This window comes from Serinus canaria, chromosome 1A (genome assembly GCF_022539315.1).
Source record: "Serinus canaria isolate serCan28SL12 chromosome 1A, serCan2020, whole genome shotgun sequence".
Classification (NCBI taxonomy): domain Eukaryota; kingdom Metazoa; phylum Chordata; class Aves; order Passeriformes; family Fringillidae; genus Serinus; species Serinus canaria.
In genome coordinates this window covers 4,043,768-4,070,700 of record NC_066314.1, presented here as the reverse complement: position 1 = coordinate 4,070,700, position 26,933 = coordinate 4,043,768, and the positions used below count along the sequence as shown (strand labels likewise).

Here is a 26,933-nt window from a genome sequence, read left to right as displayed (position 1 = left end):
ACCAACATTTCCAATGCTGTTGATTAAAGTCCACCAGAGAGCACAGTGAAGTGCTGGGTTGGTGCACCACATTATTTGGGTAAAAAAACCCAAAAATGTGGGTGGTCCTGGACAAGCTAAACCCATCACCTGAAGGTTGTGTGTCTCTGGAACCCTTTCCCTTTCCTTGCCTCAAAAGGTTGATTTGTGGTTTCCAGGGGAAACCTGAACAAACCTGGAAGTCAGCAGAGGTTTGATGGAACAGCTGCTGTCTGAGGTAGCCTGGAACAGCCTCACACAGGACATCAGCTGTCTTCTCAAGCATAAAGAGTGGAGACTTATGAAAACTGGAGGCACAGAACACTGTCTGTAAATTCAGGCTCTTAGTGCAGCCTGGGCTGTGTAAACAGCACTGCCCTCTTCCAGAGAACAGGTAGTGAGAGAGAGGAGGTGTGTGGGAGGGTAATGAGGGCAAGTGACAGAAGAGAGCAGCTTCTGTATCACTGAAAATAATTACACTTGACATTCTGCAACCTGATGAATTAGAGTAAATATAGTAGACAAGTCATGAGTTGTGTAGAGATGACCAGAGAATGGTGTCTCACTGATGTGGCTGCTGCAGGATGTTGTGGAGACCAGAACTGAGGGGTGAATTGAAAGAAGCAATAAATCATTTGTAGGAAGCTGCTGACACTTCCAAGAGGAACTTTGAAGAGACATTTCAAAACCACATCGATCCTGGCAGAGCTGCAAGAAATATCCTCTACCAGCTTTTAGTGCCTAAGTGAAGGAAACCAAAGTTGGGAAGGGCAAGGAGCCTACTTGAGTTCCTTTCCTAAATTAGGGCTGCTGAAAAGGATAAGGACAATGTGTTTTAATAAGGTGTTCAAAAAGCAAAGTTTGAAATCCAGCTTTTGGTACACACACAGGTGTATTTGTTTCACTACTGCTCTCATTCATTGCTGAATGCTCCTGAAAAGTAAGTGATCTTTTGGGAGCTAAGCCCCCTGGAAGGGAAACTTTTAGTTCTGATGATTATTTCTATACAGTTGAATGTTTTCTGCTTTCAAAGCTTTGTATCTGTGTGAAGCCCCATTCTGATGTTGAATTTTCACAAAAGGGCTGTAGGCTGTCTGAGACTCATCTAATTAATTTCTTGCCAATATAGCAACAATTATTTCAAGGACCATCCTCACCATGGTTAATCCATCTTTAAATACTGGAGACTGCTTATGACACCCATTCCAGACCCATGTTCCTTTTCTGTTAGATTTCCTTTACTTAATGCACATCTTTCTTTTTGCCCAGTCCAACATGGTATGAACTTATATTTTCCCAGCAGTCTGGAAACATAAAGGTGTAAGTATTAAATACATATTAAATATTATATTAATACATATTAAATCTGGTTGTGTGTGTTACCCACACTGCAGAAGCCACAACACTGTTACACCTCTACTATGAAATGGAAATTAGAAAACAGTAGAAATTTTTAATGGAGTTTACAGCCCATTAAATCAGACACAGCAAGAGGAAGACACCTCCTCCAACCCAGCATGTCACTTTATTACAGATTTATTTTTTCTCAGCAGAAAAGGGAGTTTACATGTCTTTGAAACACCAAGAAAACAAAACAAACAGTGGCGGGGTTGCCTCCAGTCACTCTGGTGTGACAGGCTGACAGCTGCTGCTCAGAGGAGTTGTTTGGGCATGAAAGAGCAGATGGGAACTTTTTGTACTAAACTGGAGCATTCAGGGTTTCTTCATGAAGCTGTAGAGGTGGGGGACCAGGTAATCCCTGTAGTGGCCATCTATGAAGCCTTTGCCACTGTTGTGCACAAACCAGCACAGCACGTCAGTCCCCAGCACACGGTCTGTCCTGTAGTCCTTCTGCACACCCCTGCAGGGAGAGGACACCCAAAGGAGGGTCAAGCATGGCAAAGAGACACAGAGACATCCTGCTCAATATTGCTGCTGTTCTTCCAAAGTGGGAAGAGGTGTCTTCCACCAGCAGGAAGTGGAAATAACCACAAAATGCAATTAATTTCACAGCTCTGTGACCTCATGAGCCTATTCTGGGGGGTTCTAGGCTGGGCAGCTGCAAGGACAGAACTGATTTATAAAGAAAGCAATAAAGCACATGATTCCTACCTGGTAACAGTGAACTTGTTGCCCTTCACTTCCATGATGGCTTGTGGCTTCTCTGGAGCTTGCCCAGGTGTTTGGTGGTGGATTGACACTTCTGGCTCAGACGCAAACTGACCTGGTCAGGGAGAGTTTAAAGCTGTTTGTGTGCCCTGACCTTTGAAGCTCCATGTCTGCTGCTGCCAGGCATTTTGGAAAATCAAACTAGCTCCACCAGGCCAACCAATCCTGCATGGATCATGGGGCATTGTCTCTAGCTAATTGGGAAAACAGCCTCTGCTCCTCAAAAGGAGTTCTGGGTGGGTCCAGGACTCAGATGGTAGATTTGCCTTATGAACTGAGGCCTTGCTTTTGTTTTATACCACTGCCAAAAAGGGCTGTCATTTAAGGAGCAGCTGATTACAGATGGTTGTACAGAAATATCCTCAGAAAGTTTTGAGGAGTTTCTTTCAGTCTTTTTATTTTCAACATGCAGCAGTTTAGCCAAGCAGGGAAAGTCCTGTCTCAGTGTCACCAAATCTAGTCAGGTCTGTTTTGAAAACACACTTCCCAGCTGGAATAAGGAATAATCTCCTGGTCCCTGATGTTCCACAATGTCCTTGGGGCTTACAGGACATTACAGGATATTTTGAATAATTTCCACAGCTTTTCCATCAGAACACAGTCACCAACAAATTAACAGCATGAAGATGTGCCCAGAGATGTTCAGGCTGGATATTGCGAAAAGGTTCTTCACTCAGGGGGTGGTTGGACACTGGAAGAGGCTCCCCAGGAAGTGATCACAGCACCAAACCAGAGTTAAGGAGCATTTGGAAAATGCTGTCAGGCACATGGTGGGATTCTTGGGAATGTTCTGTGCAGGAGCTAGACTCCTTGTGGGTCCCTTCCAACTCAGGATATTTTATGTCGGTGATTGTGTAAAACTCCCTCCAAAATCTAGCAAAAGCCCTTCCTAATGTCCCACCATTCCCACTGCCTGGCCCCCAGCCCTTACCTATCAGCCCATGGGCTGCAGGAGAGAACTGATTTTCTGGGGGAATGTAGATTCCCAGGAAGTCAACATTCACTGGGTGTTTCTTCCACACACGGTGCAGCAAAACCATGAAGGACATCTCCTCCCCCACAGAGATGGTAACATTGCTTTCTTTCTTCACAGATATGAGGAGCCTGGCAGAGAGGACCAAAGGGCAGGGTCAGTTCATCTGCCCACACAACAGCTCCCAGCCCCTTCACTCAGATTCACTGAGATTCACTCAGGCATCCAGAACAATCCCACAGGGATGGCAGGTATGTCAGAGGATCCATTAAAAGCCCTGAGCCTTGGGAGTGGTACCCAGCATTCTGGCAGGACAGTGCCTAATAAACAGACACTTCACACCCATGTTGAGGCAACCTAATTTCCCCATCAAATTTAAACTCAATTAAATTTTCTACAGTGAGCAGAGATTTTGGATGTGGTCCTGTTGCCCAAACAGGGCTGTAGGATGTCCAGCTTGGCTGAGAGTTGTTAACCTGCAGGGGAAGCTCTCCTGGATGATGGGAGTCATGGCATGGCAGGAGCCCTGAGGGGATCTCAAACAGAATTAGGTGGGAGCAGGTGAAAAATGCTCAACTCACTGTTTGCGAATGATGTGCCCTGTGTCAGCCCAGCTCAGTGTGATGGCATATGAGCCATCTTTCAGCGTGATCTTTTCCGTGGTTATCTCCACTTTCAGGCCTTTCTTTTGGAAATAAAACCCAATCTTGCCAAAGTATGTGTTGAGTTTCTTATTCTCTGCTTTCTTGGCCCCGACGAGCTGCCCATTGACCACAACTCCTGTGAAGAGCAGAGAAGGAAACGTTGCCTCAGTCTTGGAGCACTGCCTGGAGATTTGGAGTTCTGATCTCCACAGGGAGAACCATGGGATCAATCCCTCTGACCCTGCTTTTCTCATTTTTCCAGCCAAGAGAAGAGAATAATTTATTAAATTGCCTCCTGATGCTACTGTTCACCCCTTAGCACAATAATCTGGTGGGAATTGCTGTTAGATCTTGCTGGGAGTACGAGCAAAACCCCTTCAGGTGTAGTGTAAGGGATGCATAGGACAAGAGGAAGTGGCCTCAGGTTGTGCCATGGGAGATTAAGATTGGACATTAGGGAAAGTTTCTTCAGTGAAAGGGTGGTCATTGGAACAGGCTGCCCAAGGAAATGGTGGAGTCAATATCCCTGAAAATGGTCAAAAATCCTGTGAATTTGATGCCTGGGGGCATGGTTTCATGGTGGGGTTGGCAGTGCTGGGTTAAAACTTGGACTTGATCATCTTCACGGTCTTTGCCAACTTCAGCTGTCCTGTTATTCCATGATCTTGGCTCCATGATCTTGTGTTTGGCCATCCTCACAGTGAAAGGGTTTTTCCCAGTAGCTCGCTTCTACTCTGAGTTTCACCTTGTTTCTGCAGCCTCTTGTCCCTTAGCTGTGCACCTTGGAGATGTTCAAGGCTTCACCTTCACCTTCTGATCACGTGGTTGAGAACACCAACAAGACCCACCATGGATCCACAAATTTTTTTCCTAAGCTTGACCAAACCCAGCTGCCTCAGCCTCTCCCTCTCTGCCCTCTGCTCCCAGACCCAAAATCATCTTGATGGCCACCACTGAATTCAGTCCAGTTTGCCAACATCTCTCTTGTACTGGCAAGGCCCAAACTGGACACCATACTCCAGGTGTGGAGGGAAATAACCATTTTCCTCAGCTTGCTGCTCACACTCCTGCCAGCACACAGTCCCCCCTGTAGACAATTCCCCTGGTCCTTCCAAATACCTTTCAGACCCAAGAGGAAAACTTTGTGCTGTAAAATAAGCCATGTTTTCCTCCCTTACCAGTGCCAGGATCAGAAACCAAGTTTAGGATCTTCCCAGGCTCTGAGTTGATGTTGAAGCAGATGTTCCTTTGGCTCTTGGGCAGGTGTATGATGAAATGTGGGTCATTGTCCACTGAAACACGGAAACAAACAAGTGTGAGAAGCAGGTCAGCACCTGCACTAGAGGGGAGAGACACAAAAGCTTTTCAAAAGGATTTTGAAGCACTTTTGGGGACTCTTCATAGTAAAATAAGGGCCCTTTCCACCTTAAGGTAGCTAAAATGTTCTCAGATGCTCCTCACAAAAGGCCCTTAGACACTTCCTCCTCAAACAATTCCCTGGTTTAAGGGAAGGAAGTGACATTCCTGGTTTGAGAGCTGCCAAATGCAGTGATGCCAGGTAAAAACACATCCTGCCCACTAATCCCACTGAGGAATACAATCCAGGACTGGTTCTCACAATATATATAACAACCTGACAGGATTGGGCCCCTCAGAAATGCACATGCCCCTTAAAATTTCCCTCCGATGAGACAAACAGCTGCACCCATCACGGAAGGCAGCTGCTTCCAGCCTTGTCTTGCAGTGCAGAGCTCTGCCCAGCTCCTGCTGGGCTGGTGGTGTTTGGCATTTCCCTGTGCTGAGGAGTTTGAGAGCTCTTTGTGAAATCACTGCATAAATACACACATCTCACAGAGAGTTATTGCAGTAACACCGTGTTTATGGGCAGTGGTTCTCACAGCTGGCTTGCTCAAATAAACTGCCACAAACAGTGGCAGAAGCCCAAGAATTAACAGGATCCATCAGTCACCAGTGCACTCAGAGATTTTTATCTACCACGGAACATTTATCTGCCATTTACAACAGCAGTAACTCCACAATAGCTTTCATCTGTCATTTACAATGGAGACAACTTTGCTACTGCAGAGAAGCTAAAGTTAAGCTCAGCAAATAGCCCCAACCTCAGGGAAGCACACAGGAGCTTATGAGGTCACTTTAGATCCTATTAGGATCCAAAATAGTTTCATCCTTGCATATTTTTACAGGTTCATCTATTCTAAATCAAAATTACTCCATGATTTATAAAGAAAAGGTTTGGGTTGGAAGGGACCTTAAAGAGCATCTTGTTCCAAGCTCCCTGCCAGGGGCAGGGACACCTTCCACTAGAGCAGGCTGCTCAAATGCCCATCCAGCCTGGCCTGAAACACTTCAGGGATGGTGCTGAGTGGTGCTGAGTGTTGGTGTGTCTGGTGTTCTGGGCAGAGAAATGCTGTAGGTTTTACCTCTGTTGATGCTCAGAGAGGACACAGGTGGGCTCCTTTGCTCAGGCATGAAGCTGACTGGCACAGCTGTGACATTGGCCCAGGCTGGGATCCCTTTGTTGTTATTGGGTGCATTTGGAGTTAATCCCAGGGTACCTGTTAGATGACAGTCACAATTAGGGTTCTGTAAGTGCTGACATATTTAATAGTCTAATTTTTAGGGCACTGCAGTTGATCAAAGCCTGATGTTGTTATAGCAATGCAAAGCAGATGCAACACCATTTACAATGGATTTGTGTAATGTCATAAGGTTGGATTTGCTCCAGTGTCTTCACCAATGAAATATGACTTATGAGGGTAGATAGCTCACCATAAGTTATCAGTGAAAAAATGGAGCCTGTCTTTTTATCTCTAATTCATGAGAGCAGCTCCCACTTTAGCAAAGCCTCCAATGTAAGGCCTGAAGTGTTTTACCAAGGAAAAAGCTGACTTTTAAAAATTCAGCATATGGTAAAAGCTTTGGGTCCTGAGTTTGAGGTGCCTGAGAAAAGACAGGACTCTTTTTGCATGCTCTGGGATGACCCATATGAATAAAGGTTTCAGAGAAGAGCAATAATTTAACATCTGTGATCATGTTCCTCTGGACTAGAGCTGTCTCTGCCTTTGCCATGATGGAGACAGCACAAAGTAACTTGTCCTGTCTCTCTCCCATTCAGTTCATGAAGCAACATGATCCTAAACAATCCATGAAACTTGGTTTGTTTGATGTGCTGGGCTGCCATTCACATCAGCTGACCCTGCTCTGAAGAGGAGTAAGGGGAAAGAGGAGCTGGGGAGAACAGCAGGGCTGAAGATTGCACAGGTCCTATCTCTGTCAGCATCTTCATCCTTGCGTCCCTAATTCAGACCAGAGGCTGTTTCACACAACATGAGAGACACAGTAATGGGCAGAGTGAGACACTGACCTGGGCAGCAGCCCTTCCTGGGGTCTTTGGGCTGGTCTGCCAGCATTATCTCATCCTTCTCAGCATTCTCTATCAGCATGGCCGTGAAGGGGGTGACGATGTGATGGTCCAGAGACATCTGCAGGATGGATTTGGTGATGTTCCTCTTTAAAGCTGCGGTGGGGGCTGCGTTTCTGGGTGGAAACAGGACCAGAATTTCTGGTTAGCAGCTCTACATGGCAGCTGCCATGGCAATTCTGTCATGGAGGGGTCACAGAGCCAAGAGGAAAGGCTGAGGGGGTTAATCCTGAGCTGTTCCATGGCTCTCACTCAGGCTCCACAAGGTAAATCTCCATCATTTCATTCCCTCAGCCCCACAGCCAGACCTGCTTGAGCACATTTCTCCTCACCTCTCTGCCATCATCTGGTTGACAGTCAGATAGGCCCACAGCTTCCTGGTGAATTCAGGATCTGCATATTTGTCCTTCTTCATGAATCCATCCAGCTCCTCAACATCTCTCAGGGTTTCCATGACGAGCTCTGCGTTTGCCTGTGCAGAGAGAGAGAAAGATGAGGGATGGGGACCAGGGGAACAGGGTGCCTTGAATTCCTCTCTTGGTTGGTGTTAAGGACCCGCTGTGGCTCTGCCCTTGGTCACTTCTAGATCAGAAAGTCCCAGCACTGCTGGCCTGACTGCAATAGGGAGGGAAGGAGCAGCAGGAGGTCCCTCTGCTAAAGACACTTCTGTGGCAGTGGATTAAAGTAGTCCAAGGAGCTGTTAGCAGCAGCCCAAGAGGTGCTACCTCATGCTAAATGAGGCTCCTGACAGAGCTCTGTAACCCTCTCCTCAGGCTTTTTCACATCCAATTCCACTGAAGAACACCAACCAAATTCTACTTTCTCACACAGGCCCTTGGACTGCACTGTGCTTTGGCAGGAAAAAATACTGAAGATGTTTGGGTTTTTTCCAACAACTGACAAATGATAACTCCAAAGCCCAGTAAGAGCGCAGATAATTCCATTCCTCCTCAGGAAGAAGGGTCTTGGTATAATATTCCCACCCCACTCCACCTGGAAAAGCAGCTCTGAAAACCTAGGGAAAGGCTCATCACACAAAAAAGGGCAGTGCTAGGTCTTGATATGCTGTAGCTCCACCAGCTTGAACTCCCTGACAGTGGGAAGTTCAGTCATGAAAGGAGTTACCTTAGGGAATTACTCCTGCATCTCCACAGAGCATGAAGGAAAATCCATACTTTTGCCTGGATTTAATGTTTTTGGTACATTTATCAGCAGGAAGTTCCTCTGGCAGGCTACAGGGAGTGACTATTCCTGGCTGTACTTGAAGCTATTGTGAAACACTATTGGAAAAATCTCCCCATGAGTATCCCTACATTCTCACCCAGAGCCCAAGAGGACAAAACCCTCCACTGGGCATTAACCTTCAGCAGGGAGACTGCACACAGGAGGGAATGGAGCAGCCCAAATCCCCTGGGCAGGTGTCCCAGGGACACCTTCACTCACTGCAGTGGCTGTGACGACGCTCTCCAAGTGCTGCAGATTTTCCGTGTCCACCTTCCCAGCCACCACGATCTCTGAGCCACCAAAGTAGTTGTGGAAGCTGCTCTGGGTGACATCTGACACTGACTCCTGGGGGTAGTTGAACTGAATCTTCTTCAGGAGTGGGGTGGAGACCTGGTTGTAGAAATTCTGAGAGGGAAGGAGGCAGAGAAGTGAGTTTGAAGTGACTCTCTCACACTGGCCACTCTTATTGAAAGGACAGTGGGGGACAAAGCCTGGAGCCCTAATGAGCAAGAGGGAATTTCTGTCACCATCATCTTTTCTGAAAAATTATTTTTGCCCAGGACTCTTCTCCTGGGAAGCTGAGAAGCCTCAGAGAAAAAGGAAAAAAAATATGATCTCACTTGCTTCTCCTGTGTTTTGCTGCTTTGGAATGTGGTTGGAGATTGTTTATCCAACATGTGAATTGTTTTGACTTAATGACCAATCACAGCCAGCTGTGTTGGGACTCTGGAAGAGAGAGTCACGAGTTTTGATTATCATTCTTTGTAGCCTTCTGTCTGTATCTTTTCTCTAGTCTTTAGTATAGTTTAGTATAGCATTCTATGATATGATATGATATATGATATGATATGATATGATATGATGATATGAGTACATAAAATAATAAATTAGCCTTCTAAGAACATGGAGTCAGATTCATCATTTCCTCCTTCACCCTGGGAGCCCAGCAAATACCACAGATTTCCTCATCTCATTGAAGGCAGACTTCTTCATACTTGGTGCACTTTTAAGGGGGTACAGCAAAAATATCTGGTCCAAGTCTTGTGAAAGTCAAAGGTTGGTCAGAAGTCCATGGGTTATGTTGTTCTCAGACCTAAAAGTCTCAAGCACAGATGTGTGTGGGCCTGAATCCCACACACAGCTCTGGGCTACTGTAGAAGACACACAGCTACTTCCCATCTAATTCTTGTACAGATGGTGAAATCAGGGATCAGTAACAGTATAAGAATGTCAGAGTTTGATCAGCAGCAATTCCTGCTCACTGATTTGGAGCCAGAGCTAGAGTTGAACTTTTTCTTGCATTGGCTAAGTCTGGATTATCATTTAGCATTTATATCTACAGTGATGAAATGGCCTAAAGTAACATCTAGGCCTTAATTTTAATTCAGAAAATCTTTTTTTTTTATAGTCAAGACTGTTTTATAGAATATTAATATTACACAAGGAAGTAAAGTATGTGTTATAGATATTACTAAAACTGTAACTAGGACCACTTGAGCTGAAATGTGATTTATATCTTGCAGGACTGTCCAGAAGAAATGATGGGTTTTGAGAACTTCTTGCTAGTGGAGCTACAGCTGTGAACAGAACAGGAGAGTTTCAGAGGCAATGATGCAGAAACTCACCTTCATTTGGAGAGAAGTCTCCTGATTTCCAAAAATCCTCTGGGCCATGCCACGGTTGTCGGTTGCAATCCTCTGCAGGAAATCGTAATCCACATCAAACCCAATCCCGAGGCAGAAGAGAGAGAAATCATCCTTTATGCTCTGCTTCACGTTCTTCTGGATGGTTGTCAGCTTCAGCTCACCTTGGAGACAGAAAGGGTGACATTCACCTGAGCAACAGGAAAGTCTCCATCAGGGTGAGCACATTCCTGCTCTCCCTGTGTTTCTGGTTCTCTCTGGGTATTGGGGAAATCCAGACAGCAAGCTCAGTGTCACATTTCCATTGCCTATAGCAACATTTGAGCTTCTCCTGAATAGATATTAACAAAGTGTTTGCACTGAAGATGATCCTTTTGGACACTTTTTTTGATATCTGATGTGTTTTCATTGTATATCCAGGGCTCTTAGTAACTTCCTAGAGGGATTTGCAATTCTAGCACATCTAGAGTTCTCCCAGAATTAGTGATTCAAGCTCTCTGCCATGAAGATTTTACTTTACTTTAAGATGTTCTCTGTCATCATTGGGATGACAGAGAACATTAAGGCTTATTTTTAATGGCAGATTTTTGGACCTGACATCTTCAAGTCAGCAATTGCTTTGACCTGTACCAAATTCAGTCCAAATTAATTTGCTTTCCACTCTCTTTTCCTGCTTTTGATGTTATGCTTGTGACTCCATAGATCTGTGTGGGCTAAGCTCATAGGAGGAGAAATTTTTGTACAATCATAGGATCATAGAATGGTTTGTGTTGAAAGGAATTTCAAAGATCATCCAGTTCCAAGCCCCCTGCTATGGGCAGGGACACTTTCCACTAGACCACAGTGCTCAATTTCTCTAAGGTTTTTTTTCCTGTCCTACAGAACTTGGGCACTTCTGTAAATCGCAAAAAAAAAAAAAAAAAAAAAAAAAACCAAAAAACAAACTGCATAACCAGCTGTTCATTTTTTGAAAACTTCTGTGCAAAGCCCTGTGGCACTTCTAACCCTTGGCAAAAGGGCAGCAAAAGGCATTGGAAGAAAGATGAATGAACTTCTTAAACTTACTGCCAAATTGTCAACTTGTTGCTTTTCTCAGGCTTACCCCACCAGCCTTTCTTCTCACCCAAAGCAGGATCCTTACCGACTGTTGGGTCTCCATCAGATACCAATACAATCATGGAAACTGAGTTTGGGTCCAACATGCCTAAACTTTTGGCTTCGTTCAGGATGAAAGTGGCTCGGAGAAGAGCTTCATTGATATTTGTGCCTGTCAAAGACACAATAAAGAAAACAAGTTTTTTATTCTTGTTGAATCCAGATCAGGTCTAAGATTCTAGTGGAGTTAAGAGGGACAAGAGCTGAGATCAAGGCAGCAAAAGCCCTCCTCTCTGATGTTTAGGTACACCTTTCTGCACTCTGGTTCCCTTTTTCATCCCAGGCTGTCTTCTTCATGAGGCTCCTCCACTCCCTCTCACTAATTCCAGTGTGACCTTTTGTGGTGTTGGGAACTACCTGGTGTGGGAAGAATTACTGGGTTTGCAGGCAGGTGATTGAAGGAGAACTTGGAAAAACTTCCTGTTCTGGCCATCAGCCCATTCCTTGGACAAGAAGAGGTGTATGTTTGCTGAGTTTATCTAAGGTTTGATTTGTGACTCAGAAGTAGCAGAGTTAGAAATCAGGATGAGAGGAACAGAAACCTGAAGGCTGAGCAGTCAGAAATAGGTATTTTTTTGTCAAGAAAGAAAAAAAGTCAGGAGCTCTAGAGACAAGATAATAAAATGCTGCATTTAAACTGGCTTTGCTGGATGGGAGCTGATCTCTAAGCTAATCTGTCAATTCTTTTGGGGTAACAAAGTCAGTCACTCATATATAGAGCTTGGTTTCCTATTTCCAACACACTGATGATTTTGGACAAGTCTATAACTTCATGTTCATTGTAGTGAAAACTTCTGGAGATGAAGGTGCCACAGCACCAGAAGGCTCTGATGTTAGGGAGAGTCTCTCCACACTGCTGATACACAAATAAATGAATAACAAATCCAGAACTGCACTTCAGAGAGTGGCAGATTAAAATCATGAAAGCTCATTCCAATGACCTGTGCAAATGAAAAATACATCTGTCCTTGTTTATCAGACAGGGAATGAAGGCACAAAAAGGATAAACAGTTTGCCCATATGGCAGTTAGTAGTTCATAGAATCACTGAATCTTTAATGTTGGAAACGACCTCTAAGTTTGAGTCCAACCATTAACCCCAGCTAAAGCATGTTGTTAAATTCCTGCAGCTGTTTCTTGTAGGATTTGTGCTCCAGCCCCTTCCCCAGCTCTGTGGTCCTTCTCTGGACATGCTCCAGCCCCTCAATGTCCTTCCTGTTGAGAGGGGCCCAAAACTGAACATGGGACAGGAGGTGTGGCCTCACCAGTGCCCAGCACAGGGGAGGGTCACTGGCCTGGTCCTGCTGGCCACACAACTGCTGATCCCAGCCAGGACACCACTGGCTTTCCTGGCCACTGGACACACTGCTGGCTCTTGTTCAGCTGGCTGCTAGCCCAGGAAAAATGATTGTGATTCCTTGCTTAGGGAATATTTCATCTGCCTGTTCATCCAGTCCTATGAGATGGACTTCATCTTTCAGTGATATTTGGGATCTCTGAGGTGGGAGGTAAGATAGATTAAAGGCAGCTGTTCTGTGGTCTGTGTTCTATCTGCCATAGAAGGAAATGCTATCCCATCCCCTAACACAACAAACTGCAATTCTTGCTCTTCTTTTAAGCATGTTTTTTCTATTTTGGGAATCAGACTCTTTTTTTAGGAATACTCTGACAGTCTGAAGGATGTCTGAGCCACCCATTCCTGTAAGATGCAACTTCTGTGAGCACCCTGCAATCAAAACCTCATACCCCCGTTGGGATGGATGGTCTGGATGTACTTCTTGGCATCTTCCACCTGTGCTGGGGTGGCTGAGACCAGATTGTCTCTCCAGCACCGGACGTTGTGGTTGAAGTCAATCAGGGAGAACTGGTCAGCAGCACGGAGCTCACTCAATATTGCCTTCATGGCCTCGATGGTCTGAGGAGAAGTTGAAGAGAAGACAGGCTTATGCTTCCTGCTTATGAAACCCTCTTTTTAACTTGTGACCACAGGAAAATATAAGCCTATGAGGAATTAGCACATGAGCACTGAAATCCAAGTTAACATCTGCTATCCAAAACTCTCTCTTTTTTTTTGTTTTTTTTGCACTTCTTGCATAATGTCGAACTTTTCACCAAAGAAACACAGAATGATTGCAATTAGGAAGGATAAGTTCATGTCTCAACTTGCAATTAGGAAGGATAAGTTCATGGCTCAACTTGCTATTAGGAAGGATAAATTCATGGCTCAACTTGCTATTAGGAAGGATAAATTCATGGCTCAACTTGCTATTAGGAAGGATAAATTCATGGCTCAACTTGCTATTAGGAAGGATAAATTCATGGCTCAACTTGCTTAACTCCTGCTAACACAGAGTGGAGTAAAAGGGAGAAACATTTGCGGTTCAGGAGAGAACAACTGCTTGGATCAGCTCAGGAGTCTTAGCTCTGTCTGCAATGCAGTTGTTTCAGGCTTGCTAACATGCCTTTGAAGAGATTTAAACATCTGTATCCAAGTTTTGCAGCACTGATTTCCCCAAGGAAGCAACCTGCCAAGCCTTACTATTGTGCTCTGAAGGAAATTCAAATACACCTGGATGATCCCCAGCTGATGTTTGTCCAGTCAGTTCTTAAAACCCTTCAGTGACACATGATGTACAGTCTCCCAAACTCCTCACTCAGACCTACAGGGTTTTCCCTAATATATGTGATAAACCTCTCCTGCTGCAAATCCATCTGATTCCATCTTATTCTACCCTGTCTGGGCATGAAAATCAGTTGATGAGTTTCCCTTTCAGAAAAAATGTTTGCATATTTGGAGGCTGATTATCTTTCTTCAAGCATTTTCTCTTGCAGACTAAAATATCTTATTTTAACATTTTTCCCCTTTAAGGGTTATGTTGTCTAAACAATCCTTAGTGGTCTTCAGAGGGCTGTCAACAATTCATCCATGTTTGGAAAGCAGGGATGCAGTATCCCCATTGAGACTTTCCCAGGATTCAGTATGGAGCATTGGAGAGAAAGGGGGTCAGAGCCTTTGCAAAATATTTTGTGATCTGTCCATTAAAATTTAAATTTAGAGTTAAAATCTGGCACCACCTCTCCCTTAAAACGTGGAAGAAGCATTGTAAATAATGGGGTAAAATCATGAAGTCTTTGGTTTCAAATAGTCTCAAAATTAAGCTGCTAATTTTACATTTCAGTGTGGTACAGAACTGCATAGTAAAGCACCTGGGGAAAGTTGGCAGGACGTTCATTTTGCAACAGAGGTCAAACACTTACTTGTTTCATTTTTAGTCCCCACATTGAGCCACTGACATCTATAACAAATAAAATGTTTTTGGGCAGTGGATCAAGATTTTCCGGAGCAAAGAAGTGAATAAAATAGCCATTAAAAATCTGAAAAACAAAATAAAAAAATCCCAGTGAAATTAGTTATAGCAAAGATTTCAGAAAACTCAAGGCAGCCACAGAGCAGAAAATTCTTAATGAGCTAATTATTTTTCCCTTTTGTCTTTTTCTCTTCTTTATTGGCCCGTTCTAGCTTTCATCTCTGCACGTCTCTGCAGCCTTACACAATTTTTACTCAATAAAAGCAGAGCCTGGTTCTCAGACAACTTCTATGCCCTAGCATAGGGAGGAATGAAAAATGCTTTGAAAAAGACTGTTCTGCCTGTAATAATTCAACCTCATAACTCAGCTTCATGTTAACATAAAAATAGTGATGTTCTGGTTGTCTCCTTGTGATGTATTGGTACAACATCCAATGACTCCATCCTCTGATTCTACATTAAATCACCAGAGTGCTGCCAGGTATAAAGACATTGGCTTTTGGACATGACAGGAATCTTCTCCTACTATATGTAAGCCCATGTCTTAGTCATAAATTAAATAAATCCATTCTGCCCACTTAAAATCCCTCTGTTCTTTCAATTGGATACAGAGCTTGTCCTCATGCTTATTTCCCTGAAGGATGAAGTTTAGCACAGTTTGCTGAAGGACAGCAATTCCTTTATTCACAGCTCTCTGGTCCCAGCTGAGCAGCCACACTTACTTCCAGCTCTCCCCCCGTGGTTTCTCTGTTCACATCATACTGCACCACAAAATTTCCATCCACGGCCGTGGACGAGCACTTGGGGCATTTTCTCTGCTGAGCCATCGTGGGCTTGAAAGAAACGTGAGCCTTGGAATGAGGAGAGATCATCAGTCAGCCAGGTGTTGTGGGAGAGGGGGTGATTGACACAAAGAGGCTCCACATCTTCATGAATTATCTGATTTTCACTGATTTCATGCTTTCATTATTTGTGGAAAATGGACTTTGTCACTTCAGAAGAAAAACAGCACTGAGGTTTGCCTGGATATGTTGACTCAGTAGTAGCAACTGTGACTCAAATCACGTGACCCATCTACAGTACCAATATTTCAACTATAGCTGTGCAAACCATTTCTATTAAGCAACACATTGGGTTTTGTTAACATTTTACTAGTTGAAATGACCCACAATTTTATCAACATTTTTAATAGGTTTCTAATTGACTTTCCCCCCCACCCCAAACAAAGAGGATTGCCATTTGTCTGTGAATTGAGTAGTAGGAAACATTTTTATTAGTCATGATTGATTATGCAGACTTCATGGTATTTTTTTCTGTTTTAACTGGATAACTTGAAATTGCCTGAGAAGATAAGACTTAATATAGACACACAGTACCTCTGAAATAATTTGCTAAACTAGGAATGGGGGTGAATTTGAATATCAGGAAACAATAATTCATGGCATATTACTATGGAATTAAAGACAGATTTTGCCACATTTTTGCATGCTTACAGCAGGTACAAAAATTTGCCAGGACTGTGTAGAGTAAGAGTGAAAACGGAAGATTTTGTATTTTTCCCAGTCTGTGAGTGGTTACCTTTTTCTCTCCCTTGGAGATGGTGGTGATTCCATTGAAGTGATCCCCGAGTGAATTAGGAACGTGCACGTAGCGCAGTCCCTGCGGCTCAATGATGCGGACATCCACCTAAGGGCAGGAAGGGAGGGCATTTATTGTGGGGAGTGCTCCATCCCTGGAAGTGCTCAAGGCCAGGTTGGACAGGTTTTGGAGCAACCTGGTCTAGTGAGGAACAAATGTGTCCTGTCCCCACTCGTACACACAGCTGAGAATCTCCTGAATTGTGACTGACTCATGTCAGGACCAAACAAGCTTTGACATTTTTATACTCTTGTGTAAACTTGACTGAAGGAAAACAAACAGCACTTGCTATTTATTTGGACAGAGCTTTTCACAAAAACCTCAACTTCATGAGGTAGTATCCTATGAGAGCTGATGATCTCTGGTTGTCCCTCCAGAGCCATGATTTGTCTTAGAATCACAGAATGGTTTGGGATGGAAGGGATCCTAAAGTTCATCCAGTTCTAAGCCCCCTGCCGTGAGCAGGAACACCTCCCTGAAACCCATGGGTGCTTTCTCAGCAAGGATTCACCTGTGGGGTCCTTCCTACACACCCCAGCTCTGCTTTACCTCCAAGTGCTTGGCCAGGCGTCCTGGCTTCACAGAGATGACATGCTCATAGGAGCTCAGCTTCCTTCGGATCATTTCATGGTAGTGAAGCTGGAACTGGATCCTCATTCCTGGGGGCACATTCACCTCGGTTTGGAAGTTTTCCATGTCCAAGGCATTGCTCCTGAAAAATCAGCTGTGGGGTTACTTTGAGAAAATACAAGGAGAAGGAAAAGCTACTTTGCACTTTGGTTTAGATTGAGGGGTTTGATTCTAACTGTGGCCTCTGCCAGGGAGCTGCAGTTCTCTGCTAGCACAGGGTGTTTTAGCAAGCTGAAAGCTGAAACACAGCTTAAGTCCCTGACAATTAAATAGCAGAGCTGCTGTAAGCAAGCATTTTCCTTTCCAGGATCCCCCCTCATCTATCCCCTCCTGGGATGGGTCATCTCAGTTCTCCTGAGAGTAAATTCAGTACAAACCCCATATGCCAGAGTGTTTATACCTGACTATTCCAGCAGCTTTGCCTTTGGCTTTTGCTTGAGCATACATTTTTCTGGCTTCAGATTTTTCCCGAATATGGCTGGTAAATGTGATACCATTGATATCCCTAGGAGGCAGAAACACAGTCAGCTTGCAAAAGAAACAACTTTACAATCAAGGACTGTTTCTTCAGTTTACATCAGTGAAATCTAAGCTGGTGGGAAATGAAATAACAAGGTTCTTATTTAACCCCAAAATAATGAATTCTGATTTTCACTAGAGCTCTATCTTTTTCCCTACCTGATTTGTATTTCAAGTAGCCAGCACCATTGTGCTCTGAGGAGGATCTGCTCTCCTCCAGCTCCTTCACACTTTCCCCATGCTTTGGGCAGGGAAGGCAGCTCCTGATGTCATGGATTGTTTGGAACATGGATCAGGACATCTCCTGACCAGCAACCTGGCTGCTGCCTCTCTGAATGGACTCTGAACCAGGCCAGTTTCTGTTCAGTGAGGGCTCTGATTTGGGTCTCTCTCCCTTGATCTGGCAAGGCTTAGTCTATTTGAGACTTTTGTCCATTTTTGTTGATATGGACCAATGGCTCCATAATTACAGGAGAGGAGGACCTGGACAGACAGGCAGATTGATGCATGAACCTCCTGAGAAAGTCTGCAAAAATTACACTGAACCTGGAAAATAAGGAGAGATTTTGTTCACAAATACTTCCTTCCCAGCCCATTGAATGCTTCCAGAAGATGAGGTTGATACCTTTAGTTTTAGTCAGGCCTTGGGTCTTCAAAGAGACATGAGTAGTTATTAATTGTTATAAAGTTTGTTGTATGAATATGACAATGACTATGACAATTAGTTTCAAAGGTGAAGAGTTTAAGATATTAAAGTCTGTGTTAAAGTATTTAAGTCTGTGTTAAAAACTTCTGGTATAGAGTTCTAAGGTTCCATGTAGGAACAGTGGTGGTAGTAGTCATAGTTGTTCTCTGGTATAGAGTCTGATATTTTTAGTAGTAGTAGGAGCTATAGTTTTTTCTTTTTATTTCTTCTCTTCTTCTTCTTGTTGTTCTTTTTTCTAATGCAGGGGGATTTTTATACATAAAACAACTAATCAGCTAAAAGCACAATTCTAATATATTCTTTCTAAACTAATCTAAACTTAATTTTAATGTGTGAAAGTAGTGTTAGATTTTACTTTAAAAACTATGTATATAATATTACTTATTTATGTAATTATATTGTTTTCTTACTTAAAATTTACATATACAAATTTATTTATTTATGTGAATAGTTCTATTTATTTATGCATATAGTTCTGTCTATTTTAGATATATAAGTGAAGTTTTGTTATGTTTTTATGTTTGGAGTTAATTAATTGAACTTTAAAATTAGCCTTAGGGCCTTTACTAGTTAACACAGTTTTTAAAGGTACTTAAAATGCATTTCTACTTATTTAAAATTATAACTTATACTTCTATTTACTTAAAATTAAAACCTAAACTTTATATTTATGTGGTTTAATATTTCTTATTTTTTTTAAAGGTTTCAATTTAACTCCTATATTAATCTCTCTCTCTGAGGAACTCAGAGAGGCTTGTACTCTAACACCACCTGACCCCTACTTACATGGTGAAGTTGTCAATGAAAGCTCCTTTGGGGACTTGCACGTCAAACATGATGGGCTGGGGCCTCCTGGCGTTGTTCACCATCTTGGCTTGGATCATGGTGTTGGCCAGCCTGGATGTGATGGTGGATTGCACCTTGTAGCTGTAAAGACCTACTTTGTCATCATCCTCCACCTGCATTTGACAAAACCACTCCATAAATTTAGGGCACTGCTGGAAAAAACACCCTAGAGGACAGTATCAACCATTTTTATATTCTCAGTGCTTCTTTTTAATTGCTGCTCCTTACAACCTGGCAGCTAGAGGGGACAGGAGCCCAAGTTCAGAACAGCTCCATGTTTTACCTGGAAATTGTGGCAGGATATTCTCGTGAATATAGTTCATTATAACCTTTCAGCTGAAAGAAGGCATTTTTTAAAGCAGGAAAATTTTCCTTGCTTTTCACCTTGCAGCCAGTCCTTGGAATGACTCTGTGAGTACAATCCAGCATGGAAAGCTACACAGTAATCCTGAACATCATATGATGAGGAGGAGAGAGATCACACTTTCCATAGAAGTCCTAAACAGAGGAGACTTGAAGCACTGGTTACTGACCTAGTGTTGTAAATTGTTAAACCACAGCAGGGGGATAACAGTATTTAAGTGTTTTATTAAGACATTGTCTTTTTCTAATTTTTGATGCTTATTTCTTCACATTTACCATACTCTTCTCCCTCCAAGAGCAGATGCATCGATAGTATTGTGCAAACAGCACCCTGTTTAAAGAAAATGGGTTAATACCCAACCAGCAGTAAAAACAAGGAACTGAACAAACAGAGAGATTGATTTCAAAAAAAAAAATGGTTAACTAGAAAAACACTTTGTTCAGTAATATTTACCACAGAGGAAGAAAAATACTCACCAGATCTCCATCGTACCCCCAGTCAGATGTGCTCCTCTGGAAAAGAGAAATATGGAGGGGATATTTCAGCAAAGCTAAAACACTTAGTGGCTGTTTCAAGGCAAGGATCAGTGTCTAAAACCTGTTTTCTAAGATTATGAATCATAGAATCATAGGGAATCACAGAACCATTAAGTTTGGAAAAGACACCTAAGATCAATTCCATCCATTAACCCAACACTGCCAGGGTCACTAAACATTTACATGGTTTTTTGGATACTTCCATCAATAGTGACTCCAACACTTCCATGGGAAACCTGTTTAAATTCTTGAAAACCCTTTCATTGAGGAACTGTTCCCTAATATCCAACCTAAACCTCCCCTGTCACAACTTGGGGCCATTTCTTCTTGTCCTGTCCCTGTTCCCTGGCAGCACAGCCTGACCACCCCTGGCTGTCCCCTCCTAGCAGGGACTTGTGCAGAGCCACAAGGTCCCCCTGAGCCTCCTTTGCTCCAGGCTGAGCCCCTTTCCAGCTCCCTCAGCTGCTCCTCCTCAGACTTGTGCTCCATTCCCTTCCCCAGCTCCATTGCCCTTCTCTGGACATGAATGAGAATTAATCTGAGCTCCCAAAGTGTGATTATTCCTTTTGTCTTATTTCATGTATTTCTACATGGGATGTTGGAGCATGTGATTTCCCAGCTGTGCCTTAGAACCTATCATAAACAGGACAGCTTTTTTCCTCTGTCTTTTATTTTATTTTTAAAGAAAACATTCTCTTTTAGAAAAACATTCTTCCTGAAAGCAAATCACGCTGGCAGAAAGTCATCCTCAGACACCCTTGTTTTCAACAGAATAGTTCTCTTTGTTTTTCTATGAAAAGTAAACCCCAGACTTCTTTAGCTCACTTTGTAGCCATTTATATTAGAAAATATTTATGTATTATAAGCAATAAGTATAAATTTAAAAACTCATTGTGTAATCAAGATTACATTTACATGCTTGTGCCTATGGAAATTAGTTATGCATGCATTACTTAGACGAAATTGCTCATTAATGGTTGTGGTTTTCCCCCTGCCCTATGAATTGCTCCATTTGGAAATTCCTGTGGCAAGATGCTGACATCTTGTGGCCATTCAAATAATTCGCTTTAATTCCCAAAAAAATCTCCCCCACATAAGGAATGTTTGTTAATCCCCTGAAAGGAAACTTGGCTCACCAAAATGCAAATTTTAATGCAGAGATCTACTTTTTGGGTTATCATCACAGCTAGGCCAGCCCAGCTCTCCAGGGTCAAGAGGACCCAAACCCACAGAAGATGCTCATGAAAACATAATTTAATCCCATGGTGCACTGGAAGATTGCTCTGCAATTGTTAAATTCATTTGAAGCTAAATATACTGTTCTAGGGAAATCTTGTGCAGTATAAGAGATGATGATGTCATAGCAAGTTCATGTTAAAGACATGATTTCAAGGACCCTTTAAAGGCAGATGGAGAGGATTGAGGATTTCTCCCTACCTGAGAACAAACACAGGTTTTCATTTTCTGGCTCTAAAGGCTCTGCCTGAACCATTCAGACTGGGATTTCAGGATATGGAAGTTTATGGCTCTCTGGAGACCCTCTGCAGACCGATCCTGTCACACCCACACAATTCATTGTACAGTGAATTGGACTTTCACACCTGATAAAGGACCAGACCACAAAGAGTGATTTTGGCCCCACACATACCTATGGCACAGGGAGCATCACCAGCTTGAATACAAATTAGGATTTAGCCAACATCAACTGAAACAAATTTAATTTTGGAAAGATGAAGAACAAGACCTTAGAACACAGAGTTTTTGTTTTATTGGGGGTACTTTTCTGGTTCTCAGCTTAGGGCTCCTGACCCACTTTAGGAATGGTGTTTAAAGCTTCCAGGATGCCCAGGTTTCCCTCCTGATAGTTCTTGGTGCAGAAGAGGGGGTAGTTGAAGGAGAGGGAGCTTATCAGTGCACATGTAGTGACTGCCATGGCTGTTGTTAGAGATCAGACATGGGCTGGGGCAGCCATACCCCTGGGAACTCAGAGGTTGCAGAGGGCAGACACTCCTACAGTCCTACAGGCCAGGAGGACAGAGCTGTACCTTTATCTTCAGGCACCTGAACCCCAGAATCACAGAATGGTTTGGGTTGGAAGGAACCCTAAAGATCCTCCAGTTCCACCTCCCTTGCCATGGGCAGGGACACTTTCCACTAATCAGGTTACTCCAAGCTCCATCCAACCTGGCCTTGAAGGTCCTACTTCAGGCCTGAGTGCTGATGTGATTATTGAGAGCAGGGACTTCTGTGGTACCTGAGACTATTTCCAGCACGGGGATTCATGGCTGATCCTGGCTTCTAAACCACATCCAGACCTGCTGATCACTGCACAAAACCAGGATCTTGAGCCATATCTCCTGTGTGCCAAATTGCTAATCAGAATGAAGAGAACATGTGCCTCAGGACCTGTTTGAAGATGCTGGGCTCTGTCTTCAGATACTGAGATGCATCTTCTCCTGCAACCTGTGCAGGATGTGGATATTGACCCTTCACAATGATCTTTGTTCAAATCACTCTTCATGGACATAGCACTATTTAGTAAAATAAGGAGAGCACAGTAACAGATGTTCTGCATTTGACAGAAATTGCTTTTCTACTGGGGCATGAAAAATGTTGAAAAGCAGATGTCCCACAGGAGAAACCAGAAAGAAGTGATCTGCAAGTGTTCAAGGGCAGGTTGGATGGGGCTTGGAGCAACCAGGTCAACTGGAAGGTGCCCCTGCACATGTCAGGGGGCTGGAATTAGATAAATCTCTCAGGTCCTTTCCAAGCCAAACCATTCCATGTTTCTGTGATTTGATGATCTACCTGGAATGCCCTTCCAGTTCTTTGAGGTGATGTTCCCTTATAATTCAGCTATTTTCCTGTAATTTGCTAAGCAGTTTTTAACACACTCCAAATCCATTGCAGCCTCCTTGTCTGTTTGGTTCCATTTACACCCTGGCAGATGGAGGAGTCTCCAACCAGCTGATTTAGAGAGAAATTCTTCAGTGTGAGGGTGGTGAGGGCCTGGCAGAGGATGTCCAGAGAAGTTGTGGCTGCCCCATCCCTGGAAGTGTTCCATGTTGGGTGGGGCTTGGAGCTCCCTGGTCTAGTGGAAGGTGTGGGAGGTGTTCCTGCCTGTGGCAGGGAGGTTGGAATGAGATGAGCCTTAAACTCCCTTCCAACCCAAACCATGCCATGATTCTATCATTCCAGCCCATCTCTTTCCATAAATCCTTCCTGTGCTGCTTCTCTTGGAGGGGAAGCCAGGCAGGCAGAAAAGGAAAAAGCTGAGATCTCACCCACCTCTGGACAGGCAGAGATCAGGACCCAGATCTGGGCAATGTGCTGCAGAACATCCCACCTCACAGGGTGCCTCACAGGTCTAGACACTTTATCTGTCTCCCAAACAGAGATAAGAGCTGAGCACCACCATATAGAGGTTCACAAGGTCACCTGCATTCCAGCCCATGGAACACTCTGCTGCTGTGGTCACGAGGACCATGCACACACCTGAGGCACAGCATTTGGGAATTGCTCAGGAGCAAAAAGCAGGATACCTTATCTGTACCTAGAAGACCATCCTCTGTGTTTAGAGCCAGTCAATAGGGGCTGCAGGGAGCTGGTGAGCTCTTTGCAGAAAAGCATAGGGCTGAACAAATAATTTGGGAGACAGCCTTCCTGCAGTGATGAACAGGAAATAACTCTGTGCCTGCTGCTGGCCAAAGGCTCCTCTCTCAAGATGACTTGCACAGTTCAGTTTAATCTAATTTATTATATGCTATTGTGACTCAACTAATATAAAAATAGCTGGGATCTTTGTTCCACTGGTTTGCAAAGATTTATTTGATAGGTAAAGAAGGGGAAATAATGTATGGGAATAAAAGCAATAACTGGTATAATGAAACCAATGGTGGAATTGTAAATTACTGTATGCATATGTCTGTGCCTCTATATATCCAGAAATTGTGGGAACTGAGGCAAAAATAATACATATGGCACTGATACAGACATATTGGAAAGAAATGATGCCCTGAAGAACTGCAGCTAGGAAAGATTTCTGTTTGGATTATGATTCAATTATTTAAATACTGGACTGGTAAGTGTGACAAGGCTTGATTCATACTCATGCTAAAATCTACCATTTTCTTCCACTGTTATGCAGGCTTTAGGTATCAATAAGTACCATCCAAAGCCTTAGGATAAAGGAAAATCAGGTTTGCCTCTGTGTGATTTCAAAGACTCTGGGAAATCCAACATTACTCAAGAGGATCTTTTGTTTTCACTACATTGAATGTGCTCCAGAAAAGCAGCACCAGAGCTTGGTGGAGGACCAGGTCCACTCTGATCATCATTTCTTTCATGCAGTGTAATGAAAAATTTAATACATTCAAACAACTGATTCCATGAGTATTACCATTCATTGCTACCAAGTAAAACACAGAAAAACTCTTTCAATGCTGCTCTAAATGTTTCTGTCTCCCAAGCCAACAGACCAAAATAATCTGCAACCCATCAGTGTGCTGCAAACAAATTTTCTTCCCAGGTCTCAGATGCCTCCAGCTCATCACTGAGTGTCACTCTCTGACCAGAATTAAATATGAATTCATGGACTGAATGCTTACAGCCTGCACTTGCCAGTGCCTGAAGTCCTTTTCCATTTTCTCATGGAAAAACCTCTCCTGTTTCAATGGGATTTTCCGCAGACCTGAAGTTAGACAAATATCTCATTGTTTATCAGCTCAGGAGCACAGATACAGAACAAAGCCTTGCTGTGCTTAAGGGAGAGCAGCAGGTCCTGTCCCAGCCAGAGACATGGAAATCTCAATGCCTATAAAAACCAGCTGGTCCCACATGATTGTACACTCACAGCCCTGGAGATGGGAAAAGACACCTGGAGAGAGCTCCCAGGCATTCTGGCTTCCCTCCTGTTTGAAGCACTTCTGGGTACTGTACCTGGTACCTGCCATTTCTGGCCTTGGAGCTTGAGGGAAATCCATCCATTTCCAGATCAATCAGGTTTTCCACTTCCTAGAGGAGGGAGAAGAAGAAAGAGTAGCTGCTGTCTTTCTGTTTGATTTATCACTTGATTTATTATTGACTGGCACTTTACAGGAGAATTCCAAAGGGAATTTACCTCCCCTGGATGCTAATGGGGAGCACAAACTGTCTCACACCAAAATCCTCATACATTCAGTTTCCCTCAGTGGCCAACCAGCTCCATAAACTCCTGTAAAATCATGACCTTTACCATCATTTTACAGCCTTTCCTTCTGAAACAAGGAGTAATATTTAACATAAAATGACCACAAAGAGCAAGAGGCAGATGATTATCAGCAGGATGGGTCTAGCCATGGAAACTCCAGCATTTCAGACACTGATCTCACTCAAAGCAAGTTCAGAGAATTTCTGCTCAAACCAGTAGAAATTGGCTGTGGTTTCACACCAATATACCTGAGAATTAAATTTCCCCCAAAGACAGCAGAAGAACATCAGGTCTTTTCCAAGTGCAAAGCTGCACTGATTCATTTAGAAGTGTGGCTCACACCACAGCCACACTCTTAATTAAATTTTATTATGAGTTTAATTTATAGAAGAAGTTTAAGTTCATGAGTTCCTTTCCAGCTTATGTGATAGCATAGCCACAAAGGTTTGCACAAAATTAATTTAAATTGTTTAAGCATGTTGATGTTGAATTGATAAGGCATCTACAATTAGAAAGAAATGCAGGTCTGGAATATTTTTCCTGGGAATTACAAGCCCAGTTTTAAAATCTCATTGACTCAAGAAAATGGCCGTAAAAATAAAGAAAAATAGGATATCCCAGCTCACTGAAGATTTTTATTGATCCTGCAAAGGAAAAGAAAGCCTCATGTCATCCCTGCTGACTTCACAGAAGTATTTCAAAACAACAACGTGGAAATGGGTGTAAACACAAAATCTGAGTTCACCTGAGCCTGGGGGTTTAAATTTAGACTCAGTTTCAGAGTCAAACCTATAACTATACTTCTTTTCATCATAGTATTATCCCAATAACTGATGGTCTCTTTTACAAATTCTGCCATCCCTCTGCTGAGGAATGTAGAGTCAATAGGATATTCACTCTATATTTAAAGTCAATAGGATATCCACTCTATATTTGAATTCCTGTTAACATAAACCCAATTCCTTACAAAGCTTTGCTGAAGTTCACAGTGTTCCACACAGGAGGCTCCATTCACAAAGATGTTTAGGTGTCCTGTTTCTGCTTATTCCAGGAAAACAGGGCGTAAAATATGCTGAAGATCTGAGTACAGAAGCCCACTTAAATGTTTAAAGGTTAAAACCACACCAGAAAAGGCAACACTGAAGTAAGAATATGAAACTGCTTGGACTGAAATGCTCACACGCTCGCTTTAATAATATTAATTAGTAATAATAATAAGCTTTAATAATATTAAAAAAATAAAACAGCATTACAAATGACAAATAAAGACCAATTATCAGAAACATTTACAGCTAAAAGTAGAAGAGAATAGTGAAGCAGTGACCCAGTTCTGCTCCCACTGCTGCTTCCATCCAGAGTTCAGCAGGGAAGGGAGAGCTGGGCCCTGCCTCCAAATACTCACATCTGGGATGTCCCCAATCACCAGATCAAAGCTCCTGACTCCAGAAATGAGGAACAAAACCAGGAAGCTGCTCAGACACTTCATTTTCTTCCCGCTTGTTTCCTCCTGAGAGCAGCTCACACAGGTACAGACACAAGTTCTTCCCTTCTCTGAGACAAGTTCAAGGAAACAGCCCAGGTTTGTGCAGCATTTTGAGCAAAGTTCTGAAATGCTGACTTTGTTTAGGCCGTGGGTAAATATTAGCCTTGCAACGCAAGCCTGAGCTGTGGTGCCTGAGCAAGGGTTATCCAAATAGTGTCTTCACTCGATAACAGCCCTGGCTGGGATAGGCTCACTCCTTGCTTTTGTAGCTTCCCGTGATGTTGGACTGATTTCCTGCTGGGCACAGAGCTTGCAGTGTCCAAAAACTTCAAAAGATCTCAGCAAGAGCTCCAGAGCTTGCCTGTTTGTAGCAGACGAGGAGAAGTTTGGCTCTCAGTGGGATGGAGGCAGCAGTGCTGGGCTCCTCCAAGGGCTCTCCCGGCCAGCC

At 43.3% G+C, this 26,933-nt stretch overlaps 1 protein-coding gene across 1 annotated transcript; it reads right to left on the bottom strand.

The window, feature by feature from the left end:
* Nucleotides 1-1,524: 1,524 nt before the first annotated feature.
* ITIH2 (inter-alpha-trypsin inhibitor heavy chain 2) lies at nt 1,525-26,654 on the bottom strand. The gene is made up of 21 exons (XM_009086912.3): nt 26,405-26,654; nt 24,753-24,827; nt 19,755-19,790; nt 18,855-19,027; nt 17,244-17,348; nt 16,763-16,925; nt 16,154-16,261; nt 15,298-15,426; nt 14,526-14,642; nt 13,014-13,182; nt 11,255-11,380; nt 10,096-10,277; nt 8,690-8,875; nt 7,579-7,718; nt 7,190-7,362; nt 6,246-6,380; nt 4,983-5,096; nt 3,742-3,940; nt 3,119-3,291; nt 2,131-2,242; nt 1,525-1,879 (listed from the first exon to the last, which is right to left on the bottom strand). Exons 1-21 carry the CDS (start codon nt 26,486-26,488, stop codon nt 1,732-1,734), a joined length of 2,847 nt encoding a protein of 948 aa, XP_009085160.1. The 5' UTR covers nt 26,489-26,654; the 3' UTR covers nt 1,525-1,731.
* Nucleotides 26,655-26,933: the final 279 nt, after the last annotated feature.